The 24,237-nt window shown below is 36.3% G+C and overlaps 3 protein-coding genes, 2 non-coding genes and 1 pseudogene across 5 annotated transcripts; 2 read left to right on the forward strand and 4 right to left on the reverse strand.

The window, feature by feature from the left end:
- Positions 1-5,932: 5,932 nt before the first annotated feature.
- Positions 5,933-7,117, reverse strand: LOC125209358. Its single transcript, XM_048108960.1, has 4 exons — positions 7,063-7,117; positions 6,882-6,985; positions 6,633-6,782; positions 5,933-6,538 (listed from the first exon to the last, which is right to left on the reverse strand). Exons 1-4 carry the CDS (start codon positions 7,115-7,117, stop codon positions 5,933-5,935), a joined length of 915 nt encoding a protein of 304 aa, XP_047964917.1.
- Positions 7,118-8,436: 1,319 nt separating this feature from the next.
- On the reverse strand, positions 8,437-9,069 carry LOC125216427. The gene has a single exon (XM_048118138.1). It carries the CDS (start codon positions 9,045-9,047, stop codon positions 8,562-8,564), a length of 486 nt encoding a protein of 161 aa, XP_047974095.1. The 5' UTR covers positions 9,048-9,069; the 3' UTR covers positions 8,437-8,561.
- Positions 9,070-13,194: 4,125 nt separating this feature from the next.
- On the forward strand, positions 13,195-16,118 carry LOC125215991 (ruvB-like 2). The gene is made up of 2 exons (XM_048117583.1): positions 13,195-14,052; positions 15,338-16,118. Exons 1-2 carry the CDS (start codon positions 13,304-13,306, stop codon positions 15,990-15,992), a joined length of 1,404 nt encoding a protein of 467 aa, XP_047973540.1. The 5' UTR covers positions 13,195-13,303; the 3' UTR covers positions 15,993-16,118.
- Positions 16,119-17,690: 1,572 nt separating this feature from the next.
- On the reverse strand, positions 17,691-17,762 carry TRNAD-GUC. Its single transcript has one exon. It is a non-coding gene; the product is annotated as a tRNA-Asp (tRNA).
- Positions 17,763-18,968: 1,206 nt separating this feature from the next.
- LOC125209183 lies at positions 18,969-20,076 on the reverse strand (annotated as a pseudogene).
- Positions 20,077-21,661: 1,585 nt separating this feature from the next.
- Positions 21,662-21,735, forward strand: TRNAT-AGU. The gene has a single exon. It is a non-coding gene; the product is annotated as a tRNA-Thr (tRNA).
- The last annotated feature ends 2,502 nt before the right edge of the window (positions 21,736-24,237 follow it).

Here is a 24,237-nt window from a genome sequence, read left to right on the forward strand (position 1 = left end):
TCCAGATCAGATCAAACACCTGGACCGTCTCTTGCATGTCACAGACACTACTTGTCTAGCCAACCTACGAATGGACCGCAATACGTTTGGAAAATTATGCCGCATTCTATCTGAACGCGGGGGTGTAAAGGTTGCTAAATGCTTGGGCATTGAAGAACAAGTAGCAATATTCTTGGGTGTTCTTGCACATCACAACAAAAACAGAGCCCAACAACACTTATTTTGGAGGTCTGGCTCAACAGTTTCGTTCTATGTGAACAAAGTTCTTGGTGCGGTTCTTAGTTTACATGTTGATCTTCTAACTCCTCCGGTTCCTGCAGGCGACGACTGTACCGACCACCGATGGAAGTGGTTCAAGGTACTATACAAATTACCATCTCTGTGAATATGATTCCATATGCTTTGTACATGTTTATGAATAGTGCAATATTATTTGGCTTCAGGGATGCCTAGGGGCTCTCGACGGCACACACATCAATGTGTTGGTTAGGTCCGCCGACAAACCAAGGTATCGAACGCGAAAAGGCCAGATTGCTACCAACACTTTGGCGGTGTGCGATCGCAATATGCAATTCGTGTACTTTTTACCTGGATGGGAAGGATCCGCTGGCGACTCGCGTGTACTCCGTGATGCTGTTGCTAAACAAAATGGGTTTAAGGTGCCAGAAGGTTAGTTGTGAAACTCCTTACAACTTTCTATTAATTAGTATTTTAGCACAATGGATTCAAGATGGTGAAAAGGTTCGGCACGGGTGTCATGAGGTTTTATTTACAGAATTGTGCATGTGAATGTATATGAAGGACAGAGTCTTCACTGATTTCATATTGTATAGTTAGTCTTATGCAAGAAATTTGTAAATTGAGTGGTTTACTACGATTGCCAACAAAATTGGTACTACTACTACTACTTTTCTTGACTTTTTGAGCTAATGGACACGTGATATTTTGCTGTTAGTAGCCGAGCTCTAGTTATCAAAGTGGGGTCACCAACCTCAAAGAAATACTACACATGTTATACAGATTATAAAAATTGGCACACATCACTACTTAGTATTTATACAATATTAACTGTTGTATAACTTGTTTTTTTGGCAAAATTTGGATTGATTTGCAAAATATCCTACCATTATAAATTCATTTGTACCTGGTTTTGTAATTGGTAGCCATAATTATGTATTTTTTTCTCTTATACATGCTCTTATTACTTGTGTGATAATGCATATGCAAACAGCAACGGCTTCCTCACTCCGTATAAAGGGGTCCGATACCACCTAAAGGAGTGGGGTCAGGGGATGGCAGCCCCTCAAAACCCTAAAGAACTGTTCAACATGAGACACACCAAAGCAAGAAACGTTATTGAGCGTGCTTTTGCGGTGCTAAAAATGCGTTGGGGCATCCTGCGTTCCGCGTCATTCTATCCAATCAAGACTCAAATCCGACTAATAATGGCGTGCTTCCTCTTACACAACTTTATCAGACGTGAAATGGGAGTCGATCCTATTGAAGTTGAGTTGGACGCAACGAACCCTCCTGAAGTGGCTGAAGACATTGGCGCCCAACCATATGTAAATTGTGTTGAACCGACCGTTGAGTGGACGGAGTTTCGTGACAATTTGGCTTTGAATATGTGGAACAACCGCTAGTTAGGGGTGAGCAAAAAAATCGAAAACCGAATATCCGAACCGAACCAAACCGGAAATTTGAAATTCGGTTCGGTTTTGAAATCTTAAAAATTTCGATTTTTCGGTTCGATTCGGTTTTGTAAAAAAACCAAACTGAAAAACCGAAAAACCGAATTTTATTTTAATATATATATAATACTTGGTATTTAAAGCTCCAACCCTAATCCTCTTCTCCAAAATCACGCCTCCTCTTCTCCAAAATCAAATTTCTCCATCTCCAAATTCCATCCGTCGCCCATCTCTTCTCCACCCATCTCCTCCGACCTCCAATCGTGCTCCACAGTCCAAATCCGACGCCGGCGCCCCTTCACCCGACTCCCCTCCACTCCAGCCGTGCTCCAAACCCGACGCCGACGCCCTCCACCCGAGTCTTCACGCCGGCGCCCTCCACCCGACAACTCGTCTCCTTCCAGCCATCCTTATTTTCTAAATTATCCGATAGAATATTTGAAACTTGGAAGATACTACTCCATTAAAGAGTGAACACTTGGTTTGAAATTTTATTTTGGTTGTATTTGTTGTTATGACTTAAATATTCACATTTTATTGGTTGATGGATGCTAATTTTGGTTGATGGATGTTAATTATGTTAGGGTTTGATGATTTCTTTTCTTTTTCGGTTTTTTCGGTTTTTCGGTTTTTGGTTGAAATTCAAAATAATTTCGGTTTTTAGGTTTAATTCGGATTTTTAAGTTCGGTTTTTCGGTTTTTGGCTTTTCGGTTTTCGGTTTCGGTTCGGTTTTAGTTTTACCCTAAATTCGATTTTTCGGGTTCGGTTCGGTTTGGGCGAAAAATCGAACCGAAACCCGAATGCACACCCCTACCGCTAGTGGTGTTAGGTGTCGTGTATAGTTACGAATTTTTATCTATTTTAGTTCAAGATGATTGGACTATGCTGCACATCTAACATTGAAATTGTGTATGTGTTTTTGTGTTTTTGTGAGCAACGTTGTGAACCAATGACTGTGATTTTAATTCTTACATTTGTTGCCTCCGGCACAACTTCCCCACTGGTTTGTGGCTTTCAAATTGGGTAATCTAATGTCTTTGTTTTTGTTCCAGTTTATTTTAGTTTATGTGTGGGAAAACTAATTTAGGTCCATCTCTGTGTTGTGTTACAAAGATGATGGGTTTGTTGTTGGCTACTTACTAAGATGGTTCAGTTATCTAATTTGGTTTAAGAACGCGAATTTACTATGTTGTGCACAGTTCGTACAACTTATTTTGGTATGCCGATGCTATATGGTCATTTGAAACGCATTTTGGATCAGCTTTGCTGTTTCAATTTTTTATCTTTGCATCAAAGTATCAATAAACAATAAATAGCTGTAAGTTTAATTGCCTATAAAATATATGCACTCCTCCGCATTTTCTTATACATAAATTGGTTTAATGTTTGGTTGCTACATTATTTACCTTCTATTCTTAAAAATACTTTCTAAGAAACTATATTCAATTTCTCTGAAACTCAGTATACATAATTTGGTTTTATCTATGTTGAATATTTATCTGTAATCTTTTCTATCTGTGTTTTTCAATGAATTCAAAATTTTAGTATTTAATGGATTTCTTATTCACCTATCTCATTTTTCTATGATACATGGCATAATGTTATTTACACTTGCTATTTCAAGTAATGACAAAAAAAAAATTAAAATTTACGTACATAAACTCCAAAGTTTGTCAAAATGCTCATGTACTAAAAGATTTTGCCTCTTGTGTATTTTTGTTTATTTTATTATGTAATTATAATTAAAGTTCGTAATATCTTTTGTTTATAATGTCTATCCATAACAACATTTACTACTAGAAAAATTCATTATAAAAATAAAAACTTTTTTCCTTGAAATAATCGTTTCAATAATAAATATTGGGTACAAGTGGGTGCCTTTTTTTCTTGATTTGGGCAAATAATGAGTAGATATTGTAGGAGCAACTAAATCAAGTGCATGCTTTACATCTCATTTGCTTATCTCAAATGGTTCGAGCATATCTCAAAATTGTAATTAATTATGTATTCAAGTAGATATACAATACTTCCTCCGTCCTATAGCAGATGTCACAGTTTTCTTTTTAATTTGTTCCACAAAATATATTTTATTTTCTATTTTGAAATTTTTTTTCTCTCACATCAATTATAAAAGTATATTTCCTCTCACCATTTAACACATAAAATAATATCTCCTAAAATCTTGTGCAATCTCCTAAGTGCCCCATCTTCTTTGGGACGCAGGGAGTACAATAAAAGCGGAAATAATATTAGAAGAGTTTTATCAACATTTTTCAGTTTTTGAGTTATATATATCGACTTTAGTTATTGTATACAATTTTTTAAAAAACGTGTGCCAAAAATTAGCGACTAAGTTCTAGTTTGGGACATGCGGAGTACTAAAAAATTCATTAAAATAAAATCAAAACCTTTTCCTTGATATAATCGTTTCAATAACATAATTTGGGTACCAGTGGATGTCAATTTTTCCTTGAATTGAGCAACTAATGAGGTCATATTGAAATAGCAATTAAATCAAATGCAGACTTTACATCTCAGTTGCTTATCTCAAATGCTTTGTGCATATATGGGGGTTTTCAATAATTGATTAGAAGGGAGTTGCTTATCTCAAATGCTTTGTGCATATATGGGGGTTTTCAATAATTGATTAGAAGGGAGATCAATTCGGTAATAAGTATGGCTGTAGGTTGTGTACTGATATCAACTTAGGTAGGAAATTGTCACTCAACATTAATGAAGAATTCTGTATTTAAGTGAGCATCCATTTGGCATTAACATCACCACCTCCTACACTACCACTTGTTACAGTTAAACAATGAATCCTCCACCTCAAGCAGCTTTCCTCTACTATGGTCCTTGGACAGCCGAAGCTGATTTGATTCTATTAGATACAATGATTAAGTTGAAGAAAGAAACAAATTGGACTGAGAATCAGTTTCCGAGCTGGTTCTTGATGACGGCGGAGCAAGAGCTAAGATCAAAGGCCGGTGTGCTTGTATCCGAAGAGGATATTTCAAAGAGGCTAGTTGTGTTGCTCAGACGCTATAAGATTTTCAAGGACGTTTCTCTGAAGTTCGGGGCTAAGTGGGATCGTCCAACGAACTACATCATTGCATGTGAGGACGTTTGGACTCGGATCATGAAGGTATTCGTAATTTACTACATTCCATTTGTATTCGCTCTGCCTAAAAACTATTTTTTCTGCAGTATCATTGGTTTGCAGGGGCATACTTTTACAAGGGCGAACTTGAGTACGACCGTCTCGAGTGCTTATTCGGCATGGATGGCGTAAAGGTTGAAGAGGAAAAGCATGTTATTGTGCTATCTGATACTACAGAGAAGCTGCCAACTGACGACCTAAAGGTTTGTGAAATGGAGATACTTAATGAAGAGGTCAACAGCCCGGTAGTCTTCCCACCACCTACCGTCCGGCGTAAACTTTTCGACGATGACTTACCACAGCCACCTACTGAACGAGAATCCACAAATGATGTTGGGGTATGCTTCATTGACTTGGACCCGGATGGTCAGCTTCGACCCAGGTATGAAAAGGGTCGCGACCTGCCACCATCCCAAAAATGTATCCTCCCTCGTTCGCGTGCGAAGCATGATGTTGCTGGGCCGTCAACTAGGTCAGCATTTGGAAGCTCAGTTGGTTCGAACTCCCATTGGGTGGTGGTCGAACTCACCAAATTGAACTTCCACATTGTAGCTTAAGGGGGGGTGCTAGTCCATATGTAACCAAGTAGTATATGGACTGTGGACTAGTGTTTTTGGTGTGTTGAATCGCCCCTTAAGAAGCTTGTGTTATGTTTATTTTGTTCATAATGCATGTAACATGGCACACGAACAAGTGATCCATTCGTGTGTTCCAAATTTTACGTGGCCTCCACTAAGAATGACCATGTTTTTTGTATTGTATATATGGAAAATCAGCCTTTATGGTTTATGAGTTGATAAGGTGTGCGCAAGACCTTGATTGTTGGACATCAAAACAAAATTTTACACAAATAAGTGCTGAAACAAACTTCTAACACAAAATACGCATATATATAACATTCATATGGTAGCACACCCAAAAAGGTTATGGGGTAAGTACGTGGTACAACGCATACACCGCATAACATAGTCGAAAATATAGCACACTACTTCTGGCCGCATTACACACCAAAAAAGCGGTCAAGAATAGCCATAGTTGGCATTGTATATACATAACCAAACCCAATCGCAGCTCCAACCATCAATTGATGTCGTGATGCTGGCTCAACAGCCTCTTTAAGTACCCCAATCGAGCATGAGCAAACATGCCAATGAAGACCTCTAAGTACGGCTGCGATTTATCACCTAGTATGTTGCATAGGTCATACCTTTCCTCAAGAGACAGCCCTTCAACAGTCCCAAGTTTGTCGAATACCTCTTGTCGTGCCTTACCCAAATCAAACTCGTATCCGATTTTTGAAGCCACCAAATCGAGACGGGAGTTTGTGTCTGAATGCAGCTTAGACATAAACTCCATCATCGCCTCGTCGCTAGTCAAAACTTTGCGCTTCTTTCTAGGGCCCTTGGTCGTGGATGCCACTCTATCTTCATTGCCAGAGCCATCGTCAAGGAGGTCAGTGTGGGCGGAGTCTCCATGGGCCTCAGATTCGGGAACATCATCAGCAGAGGGTGGGAAGTTGTTCTCATTGGTCTCGCTCACAGGGGCTCGTTGTGGGCGCAATTCTGCAGCAGCTTTATCAACTTCTTCAGACCCACCTCCGCTAGCTCGATCCTTCCCAAAAATCAGCTGCCATGTTTCCCATAGCGGCCACGATTTGGTCCGCATGTGCCGTGCATTCTTATCAGCCTGCAATTCATGGAAAAATTACTTCCTAACCTGTTAGACCACTGAAAAAATCTAAAATAACTATGAAGACACCAAATGGAAACAGAGAAGAAACCATGACTATCTGCACCCATTGTTCGTCATCGCAATCGATCCTATAAGTGCCATCATCGTTGAAACCAACCCCGGTTCTTGCAAGGATATTGCGGAGACTGTTGTAATGATTTTTCCAAGCAGAAATCTTGGAAGTTACATGTGGAGTACCCTAGATATCAGTACGTGGGTCTTCAATGCGAAAGCTTTCCTCAATTTTTTCCAGATAGCCCGAACGAAATCCATTGTCTGATTTCCAGCCACCAGCCACAAGTTCAGCCAAACAGCTAGCCAAAATCTCCTCTTCCCGTGGTGTCCACATTCGGCGCGAACGATCTCCTTTACGAAATTTTTGTCGTGGTGTAGCATTAGCTCCTACACAAAGAAAGCAGTATAGAGGTGAGCAGCAATCAAGCTTGAACATTGGTGTATATGAAGTAATATAAACAAACCCTTGGTGCTAGTCCCAATTCCTTGGAAGGTTGATGGTGGCTTTAGGTTCGACATAACCTATGAAAAACAGAGGCCAATAATCCATGGTGTTAAAAAGAGCCGAATAATGTAGATTACCCAAATTCAACAACAGAAAACTGAAACACAAAATCAAAAGTAATAGCCTTCACAGACCAACAATACTCAACCAAAAACACACATAACAACTCCAAATTATCAGCAATTGCACACATTGGATCACATCAAACAAATTCGTATGCAGCTAAAACAACTAAAAACGGAGAAATAAAAAAAATTCACATCGCCGATTCAAATACATGAATGAACCCTATTGTTGCCACAGAGTAACACAAACAAACCATAATGCCGAAAAATAGAGATGCAAATATAAGTTTAGATCATACCGCCACCCAATTGAAATGATGTAGAGAAAAAACTAAAATGGATTTCCAGAACATATGTGTACATTCGTCCCCTATTTGTAGCGGCGATGATCTGAAATTTTTGGAAAATAGGCGCCCATTTTTTTGTTTGGGCGCGCTCTGCTGATTTTGGGGAAATTGAACAGGGATATTTGCGTCATAACACAATTTTTTAATTAAAAAAAGTGTTGTATATACTTCCCAACCCATTTGCATCGAAGAAAGGCGAACACAATTAAACAGCCGCAATTCTGTGGGCCCTACACTCCCATTTCTGGTCATGATTTATTTCCTTGCATTTGGGAAGAAAGAAAGCGAACGCACCCTTAGTTTAATACCGAGGGTTTGATGATCCTCTCCCACAGTCCACCCCCAGGTGGCTGGACTTTGATCATTTAAATGAACAAGTAAATGATTGTAGGGTTTCAAGTCTCATCTGCTAGATATACACACAAACTTGAAACATTAGATTTCCCATGACTTGGTCATGTTATGATCCCTTTCTAATTTTCTTTACTTTCCACCAATTAAACATAAGTACAAGTTTTTCATCATGTCATTCTGAATAAGGTAGCACCATTGAAATTTGAAAAGGACCAATGGATCTAACATTGTGATCTGACTTTTTTATATTGTGAAATTGAATCGCCTACTTTATAGCTAGAAAATAAGTATGCATCACTTAAATTACTCACCTATTCCTATACATTTCACTTGCCTTCTACTACTCCTATAACCCTAGAGAACTAAGAACCATTTCACTTACACTACTCATTTTTCATTTTAAAATTTTCAACTCTTTCTCATTCCATATAAAACCAATTGTTCACTTCACTCGGTGCTTATTCTTTTGTAACGCACGCGCATTTTGTGTGTTCATCCGCGTGCAACTCATGAGCATGGAGTGTAGTGCTCAACAAAACTAAAACCTAAATATCAACCATACATATATGATATATGTAAAATTTCCATCCTTTAAAACTGAATACATCTACATACAATACAAGTGCATCCATCTTACTAATTACGAAATAATAAACCTTAATTTCATTTCAATTGTGGATATTTTGAACAGATTAGAGCACTGCACTCGGCTCGAACGAGGCAAGTGTCCCCGGACTCAGCAGCATAGCCGAGCACCACGCCAGAGAAGCCGGAGACAAGGCAAACCCGAGCGGGCTCATTGCATCAAACAATTTCAGCCTCTTTTCCTCTTCATTTTCCCCTTTATCCAAACTCAACCCTCCATGCTTCGGGGAGAGGTCAAGAGGCGGCGGCGCCACCTCCCTCAGCCGCGTCGTCGCCACCTGGACCTCCACCGCGCCCGTCAGCCTCTGCACCACATCCTTAAACTCCAGCGGCTCCACCTTGTAGATCTTTGGTGGCGTCGGCGGCAGCGGAGCGATTGGTTTCTTCGTGATCGCAGGTTTCCGGACAGCCAGCGCTGTCCGGAAATTCTGCACTGGCTTCCCTCTCTGGCGATGGAGACGGAAGTGAGTCGATGAGTGTGACGAGAAGGAATACGAAGCCGAGGAAGAGGAATCCGATGAATAAGACTCCATCTTTATCAAATTCTTGTTTTTTTTTTTTGGTGTGTTGATTAATTTGTTGCTTTAATTGTGATTTATATATACACAAGTTGGGGGAGAAAGTCGTGGTGACAAATTGCGAGCTCACGTTTTAGATATAACTGCAATTATTTGAATTCAAAGAGATGGGGACTTTGTAGTTGAATAAAAACAAAATAAAAAATTGTGAGAGGCAAAATGTTTTGCTTTTGTCGTGAGCGTCGGCGTGGCTGCGGAAGCTGACCTTCGATGGTGTGAATCATTTTTGACCCATGAAAATTTATTGGCTCAATTATTGTGTAATTTGATACTAATATATTTTTGTAGATTGGGCATAGTCTCGTTGAACATTTTGGGATTCATGCTTGAATCATGCATGGTAATAATTCAATCAATTATTTATAGCAACCATAAATGCAGTTGGGAAGTTGAGCTGATTTATTAGATAATTATAATCCCAGCCGCCATCCCATAATTTAGTGGTAAATTTCGAATTTTTTTTATACTTTTTGTGCTAATGCTTTTTGCACTATCAAAATTTCTAAGGTGTAAGTAAAAATTTATGATGTCAACTCATCTCATGATAATGTCATCATATTAATTAACTTCTCATGATGTATAATTCAAATTGGAGTGAAAAAAAATTTATTTTGACGAAGAAATGTTATCTTAACATATGTAAAGGATAGGGAAAAATAATAACTTTTCACAATTCTCCATCAAAAGAAAATCTCTTATTTAACTTTTATTGTAGTAGTAGTAGTATGTTTTTATCTTTTCATTTTGAGAAGGAGAGAAACCGTTAATTAATCATTGCTCTATATATTAATTAATTAATACCCCACAAGACATTTTTTCTCAAATAGACAAATGAAAAATTCCAACGTTCATCAAAATTATGCGATGACCCGACCGCAGTAATTCCTTATAGTACTACCAAATAGTGAAGGCCAGTGTTTGAACATGAAAAGTGATGCGTAAAACTTTGTACTATCATTGGATAATATTTTCTATTTAATTTGTAATTTATGACTGGCAAGCTTACAATAGCTTTAGATTTCTACAAATATAAACACATAAATCGAATTAGTATGAATATATTAATACATATACATGCATCGATAATAAAATGTAAGTAGAGTAGTGGAGTAACTTTTTAAGACGATAAAAATATTTAAAATTCCTAATAGTACTGAACTATGTTCTATATTCATAATGACTTCGAATAATATGTATAAACATGAATTTAAATGCATTTTGCTTATTGATTTTCCACTAGTTCATCAATATATTTACTATCCGTAACAAGTACTCCCCCATCTATATAATATTTGGAAGTATGCAAATCTGTAGTATGTTGTTGACATAATAATGAGGCATGTGTTGCGTGATAAAATAAAGAAACGACTAGATTTCTTTACAGTTCGAATATATGGATTTTAATTTGGTTGTGACCTCCTATATTTGTTTTCTAATGATTATTTTAATTAGGCGGCGGCTCTGAAAAATCTTTGACCAGGCAAATTGCATCAGCCAGTTCGTGCCTCCTAGTCATATGGTTGATTACATGATTTAGAGTGATTAAAATACTTACTAGATTTAATTTATTATTTTCGTGCTCAGTAAATTAACAGCAATCGCTATCAAATTTTTATTCTTCGATTTTATTTTTTTAATTAGACACTTAGCTGAGAATTGATAACCGACTTCTGTATTATAATAACAAATGGAGTATTTACAAAAGATTAGTTATTTATCTTGTTGGTTACAAAAGAGAACTTATGTGGAATAAATTTGATGTTGCAAAGATTCTCATATAAATTAAAGAAACAATAGATCATAATAACGTGTGAATTCAAATTAACAAGGAGATAATAATATCAATATCCGAGTTTGGTCAAAGTGTGATTTAGTGTTTCTTCAGTGACACTACTTTAAGCGGAGCTCAATAAATGGAGAATAGTTATCAACCTTATAAAAAGTTTGTAGATATGTCGTAGGGTTGTGCAAAACATTCAAAAGCTCCCAATATCTCATATAGAGCAGCAAAATAATCCTAGGGATTATATTCAACATTGAAGTGTATTGCAACAAAGCGTGCCGTCTGAAAATAGAGGGAGATTTGGTCGCAGCGTCGAAACCAATCAATCATGAGTGACAAAAGGCTAATTGCTTGGTAGTTAACAAAAAGAACCCATCAAACAAGTATGTTCTATATATGTACCACGAGATAGTTATATAGTGTTGCATGATTATATATGCAAGATGGTAGAATCCAAATCACATTAAGCTGTGTGTGTGAGTGTGTCGTTTGCATTCTTTTTACAATGAGTGATATTATCATCACAAATCACATACTACATACAACAAGCCAAATCACTTTATACAACCAAATGATTCCCTTAACTAGCTGAGAACAATGCTTATGATGCAGCGTGTTGTCTCTAAATAACACTCCCTCTGTCTCCAAAAGAATATGCACTTTGGAGAATAGGTCCCACCTCATTAGTGGAGAATGGGTCCCACTAGCTGAGAACAATGCTTAACGTAAAATTGGTAAAGTAAGAGAGATGTAAAGAGAAAAAGTAAATAAAGTATTATTAGTGGAGAATGGGTCTCATCTCATTAAAGAGAAGAGACTTTTTCAAATTTAGAAAATGCATATTCTTATAGAACGGACTAAAAAGCATAGAGTGCATATTTTTGTGGGATGGAGGGAGTATAGAGCATCGAGAGTTTTTCAATGATACATTTTCGAATTGCTCATGAAACTCCTTACATTGACTTAACAGCCAACAAAATTTTAATTTATGTTCCCATTTAATTTATTAGCCAACAAAAAAAAAAATTAAAATATTGCTTATAATACTATATTTTAAAATATTAGAATTGGCCAAATTAAAAATTTTAAAATATTGCTTATAATACTATATTTTAAATTATTAGAATTAAATTATACTGTAAGACAAAATAAATTTTAATACTCCTTATGTCCCACCTAAGTTTCATTTTTGCACTTGCTTTAAAAAAATTGTACTAATAAATAGTTAACGTGGATATACAATACTCAATTTGTCCATGAAGAATATGCACTATTTCCTTTTTCATCCGTCCCTAAATAGTATATACATTCAAATTTCTGTGAGACTCATTATCCACTAAGAATACTTAAATTTTTTTTTTCAATTTATCTCTCTTTTATTTTTACCAATAATGCATTAAAACTCATGCTCAACCAAAGTTCATACTCTATGGGTACGAAAGGAGTAAAGTAAAAGCGAAAATAATGTTGATAAGACTTTTCTCAATATTATTCTCACTTTTATTTTACTATATATCTACTTTAACTATTTATTACATTTTTTTTAAATGAATGCCAAAAAAAAGTTACTCAACTTATCGAGACGAAAAGAGCATTAATCTTCACCAATCTGATATGGCAGCTAACTTATGTCAGGAGCAATCTTACCATATTATGGTAAACTAAATCTACTCAAATTTTAGTTTCTGTCATTTTACAATTATACATTTCTTTTTAAATAGAATTTCAATTTTGGAATTCCAGATTATCTCTTAAATCAAAAATTTTAAACCACTTTTCATTGAGTGTGTAATAAATAAATGTTGTAGTCAAAAATTGAGATTTATTTTAAACATTTTTTTACTTACTTTGTAGGCATTTTTTATTAGTTTTTCCAACCGGGACTCCTAAAACAGGAGCCCCAAAATTAATCAACCGGAATTTCTAAAGCGGGACGAAGGAAGTATTTGTCTAAAGATAATTATAGAAAAAAGGATTGAAAATGAAGCAACAAGTTAGAAGTTATATTTCTGCGATTCGTTCATTATTTTTTGTGTTTCATGCACAACATGTTATGCTGTGTTTTAAAGAATAGCTGAAGATCCGTTCTCCTCTATATTATTCTCGCTTTTACTTTACTACGGAGTATATATTTACTTTAACTATTTTGTAACGCTTTTTTTTTTAAATGAATAAAAAAAAGCGACTCAACATAGTAGATAGGAGCAATCTTACCAAATTACGGTAAAATCTACTCAAATTTTAGTCTCTGTCGTTTTACAATTATACATTTCTTTTTAAATAGAATTTCAATTTTGGGATTCCAGATTTTCTCTTAAATCAAAAACCCTAAACCCTAAATCTCCACCAAAGCTAACAAATTCCTACTTTCTCCCTCTAATCCCTAAATCTCCACCCAAATTCTCTCGCTTGTCTCCATAGTTCAGCCATGGCGGAGATAAAGCTCTCAGAGACGCGAGACCTAACCCGAATTGAACGAATCGGCGCCCACTCCCACATCCGAGGCCTCGGCCTCGACTCCGCCCTCGAGGCCCGCTCCTCCTCCGAGGGCATGGTCGGCCAGACTTCAGCCCGGAAAGCCGCCGGCGTCATCGTCAAAATGGTCCAGGAAGGCAAAATCGCCGGCCGCGCAGTCCTCCTCGCCGGCCAGCCCGGGACCGGCAAAACCGCCATCGCCATGGGCATGGCTAAATCCATCGGCCAAGAGACCCCCTTCGCTATGCTCGCAGGGAGCGAGCTCTTCTCGCTGGAGATGTCGAAAACCGAAGCCCTAATGCAGGCGTTCCGGAAAGCGATTGGGGTCAGAATTAAGGAGGAAACCGAGGTGATTGAGGGCGAGGTTGTGGAGATACAGATTGACCGGCCGGCTGTTGCTGGGGCTGCGTCGAAGACGGGGAAGCTCACGCTGAAGACTACGGATATGGAGACGGTGTATGATTTGGGGGCGAAGATGATTGAGGCCTTGGGGAAGGAGAAAGTGCAGAGTGGTGATGTGATTGGCATCGACAAGGCCTCCGGGAAGATTACGAAGCTCGGGAGGTCTTTTTCGAGGTCAAGGGACTATGATGCAATGGGGCCTCATACTAAGTTCGTGCAGTGCCCTGATGGTGAGCTCCAGAAGAGGAAGGAAGTTGTGCATTGCGTTACTCTTCATGAGATTGATGTTATCAACAGCAGGTATATTCTACGAGTTTTATGTTTATGATGGAGATGCTGAATTTGATTTACTGATGCATTATGAATTAACAGTATCCCCTGAAGGGCTTGAATTACTAGACTTGATGTTTCGAAAATATTATCTGGTTGGTGTTTATTTGCTTGATACATTTAGCTAATTGAGTTGAAGTCAACACCAAGGAGTCGGAGTGGTGGATTGAGTGGAGTATGTTGTAAGCCAATTCAAATGCATTGGCCTAGTGTCTTTGATAAGTTTAGCAGACAAGTTCTTATGCAGTATAATTTTTACCTGTCTCTCTGTGGATTGACTAGAGGTTTTGCGTTCAACTAGGCCATAATCGTACCACTTTCGCGAGTGCACTTGTTATCATCAGGTTAAATATTGGACTGCCTGCATCTTGAATTCTAGAATCTTGAGTTTTCACTTCTTTTGGTTATTTAGAATGCAATAGGTTGTGACTAGTTTGCTAATATGTGGGGACTGGAGGGTAAGCTTTTAAGAGTTGTCACAAATGGTCAATCTTTTCTTTGGTGCGCTACTTTTGGTTAGGTGGCAAAGGTTTAGATTTCTGCTAGCCATGGTTAGGAAACTTCTCTTCCTCTGGAATCTGACTATGTAAGTGGGAGGGGCTAATATGAACTGTTAGAAGGCTTTTTTGTGCAATTTCTGGTCAGACAGAAGTGTATTGGAATTTCTTCTTTTATTCTTCTATGTCCTTTAGCATGTTTTCTAGTATTTCACAAACTCTCTTACTGTTGAGTTAGCCCCTTTGGTCCTGTTAGAATTAAACTCAGGTTAAATATTTAGGAACTTGGTATGTTTTATTGAGTCTCTTTAATACAATGGGCTAGATTGCCTTAAACAAAAATTAAATTCTTAATCCATGAAATTTTAATATGCTCATCTATATAGTGCAATTTAAACCTTTATGACTGGTCTAAGAATCATGGTTCATGGCACCACAGCCTCTAATTTGCTAAGCGTGCTTTCTTGTTAATATATGTATAACTGCATGCATTTTACATTGTTTATTGCTTATAATAACAGCTTTAAATGCAAAGAGTTATTAGATACTCCGTACTTGATTTATTGGGCAATGTTAGTTTGTCAGAAACATAGTGGTCTCTATAACTTCAGGCGATGGTATGCATTGTATTTAAGCCATATTTTCATGATGATTGTGTTATTACAGTATAAATTTAGAACGAGCAGCAAAATTCATTTCCTGTTCTTTTTATTGGGGTCTTCTCTTCATTCACTTATAGCTTGCTGTCTCAATTTCAGAACGCAGGGATTTCTGGCACTTTTTACGGGTGATACTGGCGAAATCCGTGCAGAAGTTAGGGAACAAATCGACACAAAGGTAGCAGAGTGGAGAGAAGAAGGAAAAGCAGAAATTATACCGGGTGTCCTCTTCATTGACGAAGTACACATGCTTGACATTGAGTGCTTTTCATTCCTGAACCGTGCATTGGAGAATGACATGGCGCCTATATTAGTTGTCGCCACCAACAGAGGGATCACTTCCATCAGGGGCACAAACTACAGATCCCCACACGGCATTCCAATCGATTTCCTTGACCGCCTGCTCATCATCTCCACCCAACCCTATACAGGAGACGATATCCGGAAGATCTTGGACATCAGATGCCAAGAGGAAGATGTAGAAATGTCCGAAGATGCTAAGGTACTACTTACAAAGATCGGAGAAGACACATCACTGAGATACGCCATAAACCTCATCACCTCTGCTGCGTTGTCCTGCCTGAAGAGGAAGGGGAAGATTGTGGAAATGGAGGACATAAGCCGCGTGTATGAGCTCTTCTACGACGTGAAGAGGTCGACACAATACTTGATGGAATATCAAAGCCAGTACATGTTCAGTGAGGTGGGAACAGGAGAGGGATATGAAGACGAAGCTAATGCAATGGTCTCATAAAGAGAGTGTGTGTTGACACAATGGTATGTTTATGTTTGGTGGAAATATTATTTCAGCTTCGGATTTGTATTAGCTATATGACGATGCTTCAGTTATGGTAATGTTAATTAAACTGTTTCTAGTGAATATTTGTAGGTTTGTCTTTTGCCTCATGAAATTTAACTTAAAAATTAATTTAGTTACACCATAGTTTTATCTATTTAAAGATTGATGGATAAATTTTCTTTAAACCATGAACATTAATTATTGAACTATTAACTTATACTCAAAGAATCAAGTAGGATGATTGAAAATTAATGAAGAATTTAAAAACAATAAAACATAATTTGAATACATGATTTGTTTAGCCTTGAATTGACAATTTCAATTATGAGGCTGTAAATTGGGAGTGTAATTCAATAAAACAAAAGATATCTGTAATCTTCTCCCGCATCTTACACTGATATGATGCGATATCTCCATATGTATCAATATTGTTAATGATATTCATTACGATATACTATTAAGGATTAATGTGCATTGTTACTTAAATGGATAAAGCTTGAGAAATTTTGTTATAAATAGAGGCACTTACCATTACCAACAATATTTTGTTATAAAGAGAGAACCAAAAAGAGAAGTATTAAACCAGGAATCGAATTGGAGGAAGGAAAATGAAGCAGCAAATATTTGTGATTTATTTTGTATTGTTTTGCATGTTTGGTGGATTGAATGTTGTAGCTAGTGATACAGAGATTCGTTTCATTAATTGTACGGATGCAGCATGTAAAGAGGCATGTAAGAAAGCAGTATGCGGCGCCAAACGCTGTGTAAGCGGACTCTGTGTTAGGAAAAGGGTTTTTCAAAAATCGGTTTGCGTCTGCGCTCCATGATCAAAGGGGGTTGCCTTTGCCTTGTAGTAGTACTATTCATTCAAACATCTATCAATAAATAACTCATAAAAACAGTCCTTAAACAATATGGTTTGTGTATTTGCAGTTCCTAACGAATTTTTTTTGGGTCAGTATTAAAATGAGAAAAAGTAAATAGAAACCAAAATAGTGCACGTTAGTTGTTATATTTAATTAACAAAAAATTTATAAAGTGATAAAAAAAATAACGGAAAATGTAAAAAGGCATCAAATGTAATTACATCTATGTCTAGAGTCTATTCAATTGTCGAGAGTCTAGTTTTGTAATTCACTCTTTTGTAATCACAGGCGACAACTAGTTTAGTGAACGGTGAATCTCAAGTCTTTGTATATCTGCTATTTGACTCATTTTTTAAAAGAGGTTTTTAAAGAGTTGGAGCAAGAATTATGTATAACTATAGTTTACTTAAAATTAACATCTCTAAAATCATATCTCTAGTAAGCTTGTGAAGTTTTGTTACTCTTTCAAGTTCAACCCAACTGAATTTTATATTTATTATAGTTTATTTATGCTACATTAAATTTGTTATACTATCTTCGTCAGTTTTATCATATCAACTAAATCTTCTACTCCAATTTCTAGTCATTATGTCATGTTTTCATAAACTTTTTATAAGATCAAATTGTACCATATTTTTCGAAATTAGAAGAAATAACAATATTTTGGTGGTCTCGTCCTTTGGCTTGGCTTTTGTAGCTCGCCGTTTTGTTTGTTTTTCATAAAATAAAAAAACTGACTCCAAAGTATACAAATTTTAAATAAAAAAGTGACTAACAAAACTTTATTCGCCGTTGCCGGGGATCGAACCCGGGTCACCCGCGTGACAGGCGGGAATACTTACCACTATACTACAACGACTTGTTGTTTTAATTCAGCAATTATAATATTTAATTTTTAGAAATCATTTGCCTCTTTTTATCCTCTTTCTGTAATAATACTTAGGGGTGGGTAGGTACGGTATACCTTACCGAAATCATCATACCGTATACCTTATCGTAAATACGGTATGCGTAAAAGTCATACCTTTACCTTACCAAAGTTTTCGGCATACCAAACTTCGGTATACCTTATTTTCGATATAACGAATTTTCATACCGATACCGTACCTCATTTTCGATATACCGTACTGAAGTTCGGTATACCTTACTTTTGCGGTATACCTCACTTTCAACATCAATTAAAATAGAAAATTAGAGTTTTTAGAATATTATTTATATTTTATAATTTTAAAAATAAATTAAATATAATTTATTCATAATTATATTTATATTTCACAATAGATTTTATAATTTAAAAATATATAAAATATATTTTATATATAATTGTGTTTATATTTTTGTGGTATATACCTTAATTTACGGTATATACCGAATTTCGGTATGCAGCGGTATACCGCGATATTTGAAAATTCATACCGTTACCTTACCGGAATTTTTCGGTAAGGTATCATACCGTACCGTAAGTCACGGTATACCGAAAATTCGGTATTTTCGGTATTTTTTCGGTACGATAAGGCCGGTATTTCGATATTTCGGTATTTTTCCCCAGCCCTAATAATACTACCTTTTCTTGACAATATTCTGATTTATATTGAGAGACTAAACACAAGTATCTGGTGAAATCCTAAACCATCACCTATTTTAGTAATAAAAAGATAAGTAGTTATAAAGCCTATAAATCCTAAAACGTTCATGCACATTTGCACAACCATATCCCATATAGATTGAGATTTGACTGAAAATTTGTTGAAATTTTAAAGTTGACGTGAATATTCGCATCAAGATTACAATTCATGTTAAAGATTAAAAGCCAGTGCAAAATTTGGCCTACTGTAAGAGCAAATAACTCAATAAAACTGCTATTGATTTAACAAACAGTTATTTTCAGGGAGGGGTAGAAATGTTACTACGATTCAACACATTTGAGATAATTATAAAGAGTCCACTGCTCTTTCTTAACACTCGAATAGTAGACAATGCCAACAGTGTAGTAACCAACAATCACATTCTGACATTCAAAACAGATATACATTCATTGGATGTGTGTATTAATTTAATACTTTCCCATCACATAAAAATAACCAAAAAACTTTCGGCCTTAATCCGCAAGCCCGGTCGAGCAGGATTAGTTGGATTCTGATTAAACAAAAAAAAATTACCAAAACATTTTAAAGGCATTGATTCTTAAGCAGGGTAATCAAACGGCAATGGTTGGAACTTGGAAGTAGGAGGGATGGTGTAAATCCGGGTGCATAAACCCGTAATTCCTGAATCAGCAAACGTCAACGCCCTCTGCATTGCTTCAAAGCACATCTCCACCGTATACATCTCGTTGTGGCCCCCACTGCACGGCTGGCACCCTGTGAAGTGCGTTACAAACGGCCTCCGCCCCCTCCCGTATCCCCGGCTCACCACCTCCGCGTGCCGCCGCCTCCACACGCCTACACTCCTCCGTTATATTCTCAAACCTCCCCACAATCTCTACCCAATACCCCTCGAAATAATACCCATTTTCCACGTAGATTTTGTCCCCCCATTTTTTCATCAAAAGCAAATACGCCAGACCCGACTGATCGTCGGATTCGGGCCGGATCTTGTCCTCAAAATCTTCCCCCATTTCTCATACTCTGGATTCTGTGGGCCCGACTGACAGTTCCGTATCAAAAAAACGCCGGCATTGATACCGGTCCAGCTCCGGTCGAAGTCCATGTCGGTGAAGGCGGCGTCAGAGTCCACCCACCAGATCCACTCGGCCTCGGGGTGGGCCGCCTTCACCGCGGGCGTCTTGGCCCAGAACGAGTGCATCTTCGGGTGGAGCAGCGCGTTGTTGTCAGGAGGTGGTCCGACGGAAGGGTGCTGCCGCAGCCAGGCGGTACGCTTCTCGTCCCAGTTCTTCACCGGCGGTGTAGCTCAGGTCAGGGTCGTCGTAGAAGGTCTTTTCCGGCGGGTCTGTGTTGGTGGAGAAAGTGGGAGATGGGATGGGATTTGTGGGGAAGAAAGACCAGAGGGACCAAACGAGGAGGAAGGTGGCGAAGATGAAGGCGTCGGAGAGAAAGGTGGCGGATTTTCTCCGGGTCATTGTGGAATTGGGGAGCTCAAGCGACACCATTGTAAATTCTGGAGAAAGGGAAGAAAAAACGATGACAGTGTCGGAGTTGATGCAAATGCGTCGCCGGTGGTTAAATTTAGGGCGAGAGTTGGCGGGTTAGGGGTGGCGGTGGTTGAGAGAGTTTAATTGGAGATTGTGTTGATGAAGAATCAACAAAATAGATTTTTGATGCGATGTATAATACTTTCATGTCAGCATTTCTTTTTTCCTTTTGTTTTACAAAAATGATACCCAGTAATAAATAGGAAAATGAAGAGATAATAATAATATAGAGAATAATTTTATTATTTTACTATATTTCTTACTTTATGATCTCTCCCTCTTAACCACTACTATTATTTAGTACTCTATCTGTCCTAATTAAGTTGAGTCGTATTTTTTTTTATGTCCCAATTAAATTGAGTTATTTCTTTTTCAAAAGAAAAAATAAAACATCTAATATCTTTTACTTTATTCTATCACCTACTTTATAACTCAACTTAATTGAGATGGATGGCGTATAATTTTTCTAAGATGAATGCTAAAAAGAAGTGATTCATGTAAGTGGGACAAGGGAGTAAATTTCTTTCTCAATCCATGAGATTAGCTTGTATAAGTACTACTACTTTATTTCTATCTTCATTTCCACTTCAATTTATTCCATTTAGTCTCTAATTATATCACACATGTGAAAGTGAAACTGTGAAACTACAATTTATTTAAAAATTAAAATTAATACATTCCGAATATACAGTTCCATTTACGGATAAGGTATTTGGCACATATACGCAAGAATACTAGCTACTACCAAGATTTTATACCAAAAATATGTTTAGTACATTTGTCAGATTTTGAAAAGAAAAAACTAAGTTAGGATTGCAACTATGAGCTATATGTCAGGGTGTGTCCTTATCCTATGAACTTCGCATAAGATAAGTATAAAAATCCCAAATGGACAACACCTTTATTGGAACAGGCATGTACTAGTATAATTTAGTGATTAATTGATGTAATATACTTAATTATATTATTGGTCTGAATATAGTCGTATAACTGAGCATGTGGTTTAGCAAAACAAGAGACAGAGATACTCTGTCGACAATCAATGACACAGCAATTTAATCTATGTAAAATGTAGTATTTTTTATTATAATCCACGGAATAACTTTAGGTCATGTTTGGGTGGGATGATTCTAGGGATGAAAATCCATGAACAAAAATGTCTTATTCATGGATTTCCATCTCTAGATGAGTTATCACCCTTATCAAACATGACCTTAGAGTTATTCGGTGGATTATAATAAAGAATACTACATTTTACATAGATTAAATTGCTCATGAATTTTCATCCCTAGATGAGTTATCATCTCCACCAAATAAGTCTCTAAATTAGATTAATCATGTGACTGATCCAGGATTAGACGAGTTAAAATTCTAATTCAAATGTATATCTAATGACATTAATCACTATTGTTTCTTTGGATTTATATCCAGATTTTTATCCAATCTCCTAAATTTTGGCATGTAAAACATAAAACAGTCACATACGAAGGTAAGTTAAGAATTTGTAATCTTGTTTCACTAATAATATCTACATTCTGAAATACTCTACAATAAATCAATGCAAATATAACTAATGTATTAGATTTCTAAAGTTTACATTGCACAAAGCTCTCGTAGCTCAGTTGGTTAGAGCACCCGTTTAGTAAGCGGGAGGTCTTGAGTTCGACTCTCAACGAGAGCAAATTATTTACTCAATTATTTTTTATCTTATTATCTGTTCTGTTTTTCTTCCTAATTTCTAAAATCTATCAATTTTATTCTACTATTAAGCATCAGTAATTGTGCCGATTAGTATTTGAACTAATCGTTTGAACTTTGAATACATATATGGTTACATAGAAAAAGCACATGAACCAAATTAGACTTCTACAGTCCTAATCTATATGTCACCTCACAGCTTAAATGTTGGAGTAAAATTTCGATTATAAAATTATTATGGAAGCTTTTTTAATAGGGAGATCAATTTTAAATATTTAATAACTTAATAAAATCATTATTCAAAAAATTACTGTTAAAAATGTTGTTGGAAATCTTAATTTCTGAAACAGATTCATTGGGCTTTAATGATGTGCCAACAACGGCCCATCATATTTATTCTCTGATGAGCTATATGGGTTAAATAAGTTAGTAGTGAATCTAGTGATTGTTTGCATAGCCACAGCCAATCTCATTCCCAATATTTTATGGACTCTAAATAGAAGAATTAAAGATTTGGAAAAAACTTTTACTACTAATTTTTAATTAAATTAATTTATGTATAAGGCACCATCTAGCCGAGTCCAAAAAAAATGTTATATTTTAAATATTAGTAGATTTAATTTTTATGAGTCAATATAGAGTCGTTGCATTGTTGGAAATATTCATTGCGTTCTGTCAACGTGTTAGGAACAATAACATGCATATAGACCGACACCTAAATGTGGGTGGATTCCATCATGGCTCATCGACAAAAATCATGGAGGAAGGATTCAACAACTTCTTTACGTTCTCGGTTCACATACGTCCTTACAAGACGAGACTTAAGAGGTGGCACAACAACATCACTCCTTCGCAACTTTTTTTAAGCACCGTGGAAACTACCAATACCAACTAAATAATCGCATTCTCATTCCTCATAATCGTCATTTAGGAGTACAATCTGTTCACAAAAAAGCTCGTTTTTTTTTTTCGTTTGTCCACTAAATTTAGTCTCACATTAAAAAATATAAAGCTACTCTCAATTTATTTCTCATTTTTTTATCTATCTATCTATCTATCTCTCTCTCTATTATCTACTTTTTCGGTTTCTCTTACATACTTTATCAATTTTTAGATTGAAATCTGCATGTTCACCAATAAAATTATTTTTGTTGGACAAAAGGAGTATAGAATAAAAATAGAGGAGTACTAATTTTAAATGTAAAATATATTCTGCATTTTGGATTCCCTTATAATTTCTTAAGAACATCATCTATACAAGCGGTATTGGTGGCCTGTGTTACCTATATTCCCAATTATGAAGAATAAATAAAATAGATACATAGGCTGCATCGTTCTTTATATTCTAAAAAAAAATAAAATTGCGACAAATAAGTTAGATATTTGAGTAAAATAATAGACTGGAGCATAGGTGTCGCGAGAGTTCTAATAAATTATAATCAAATTCAACATCATGGATTCTTTGTCACTGGGCACAACTTTTACTAGGATTGACATTTGTATTTAGTCACACTAAAAAAGATTTGTGTTTAGTCACACTAATAAAAGATACGACTATAGAATCTATAGATGATTAAACGATTCTACTTTTAATCATATGAAAAATTATTCTTATTTGTGTCAATTGGTAGACACTTCTCTCCTCTAATTAATATATTGATAATTCGAATAATCACATAGACTAAACAAAAAGTTATTATTAACTCCATTTAAATATAAATAATTACATTCGTTCCATAAATAGGCCTAACGAAGAGTGTCTTCTTAAATACTCTCACTCATTTATTTTAATTAAGTCATTTTTCTATTTTAAAAAGTTTTAAAATAAATGAATCACTATTTTATTATAAAAAATAATATATTTATATTTTTATTTTATTTTTTACTTTATTCATTCTCTTATTTTATTCTCCATCTATTTAACATGGAATACTAAACATTTCTTCCTTAAATTCTATGCTAAAATAAGTAACTCAATTAACAAGTGACAGGAGAATATTAGTAATGATTGAGGAGTAAATATATTTTGAATGAATAAAATGATCAGTCGTATTATAGCGAAAGCAAATAAATTGATTTATTGATGATTATGCATCGTATAATGAAAAAGGACTAAGAGCATTCACAATGGGGCGGACGATGGCTTAACCATCATCCGCACCCGATGGATTATCCGCGGACGAAGCGCGGATGATGCTCATCGTCCGTCGCATCGTCCGCCACTGTGGCATCGCGGACGATGTTCACGCGTTTTCTTTTTCTTTCTTTTTTTGAATTTTTTCCAAATTTTTTTCTTATTTAAACACCACAATTCTCTACCATTTCACACACTCCAATTTCACATCTCTTCAATTATTCTCTCTCATCTCCTCAAAAATGAATCCCGACGACTACGATTTGAGCACATCGGAAGGCTGCAGACGGGCCTTGACTTGAGCCTTGTTCGATGCCGTTAATGAAGCCGTGGCGGAATGCTTGGCACCGC

This window comes from Salvia hispanica, chromosome 3 (assembly GCF_023119035.1).
Source record: "Salvia hispanica cultivar TCC Black 2014 chromosome 3, UniMelb_Shisp_WGS_1.0, whole genome shotgun sequence".
NCBI lineage: Eukaryota > Viridiplantae > Streptophyta > Magnoliopsida > Lamiales > Lamiaceae > Salvia > Salvia hispanica.

What these genes read in the sequence shown, in the direction of transcription:
- LOC125209358 (XM_048108960.1), bottom strand. Translation starts at nt 7,117, where the DNA reads ATGTCGAACCTAAAGCCACCATCAACCTTCCAAGGAATTGGGACTAGC. An exon ending in AATTGGGACTAGCACCAAGG is followed by an intron (nt 6,986 to 7,062) that starts GTTTGTTTATAT and finishes TTCTTTGTGTAG; the next exon opens with GAGCTAATGCTACACCACGA. An exon ending in AATGGGTGCAGATAGTCATG is followed by an intron (nt 6,539 to 6,632) that starts GTTTCTTCTCTG and finishes CATGAATTGCAG; the next exon opens with GCTGATAAGAATGCACGGCA.
- LOC125216427 (XM_048118138.1), bottom strand. Translation starts at nt 9,047, where the DNA reads ATGGAGTCTTATTCATCGGATTCCTCTTCCTCGGCTTCGTATTCCTTC.
- LOC125215991 (XM_048117583.1), top strand. Translation starts at nt 13,304, where the DNA reads ATGGCGGAGATAAAGCTCTCAGAGACGCGAGACCTAACCCGAATTGAA. An exon ending in ATTGATGTTATCAACAGCAG is followed by an intron (nt 14,053 to 15,337) that starts GTATATTCTACG and finishes TCTCAATTTCAG; the next exon opens with AACGCAGGGATTTCTGGCAC.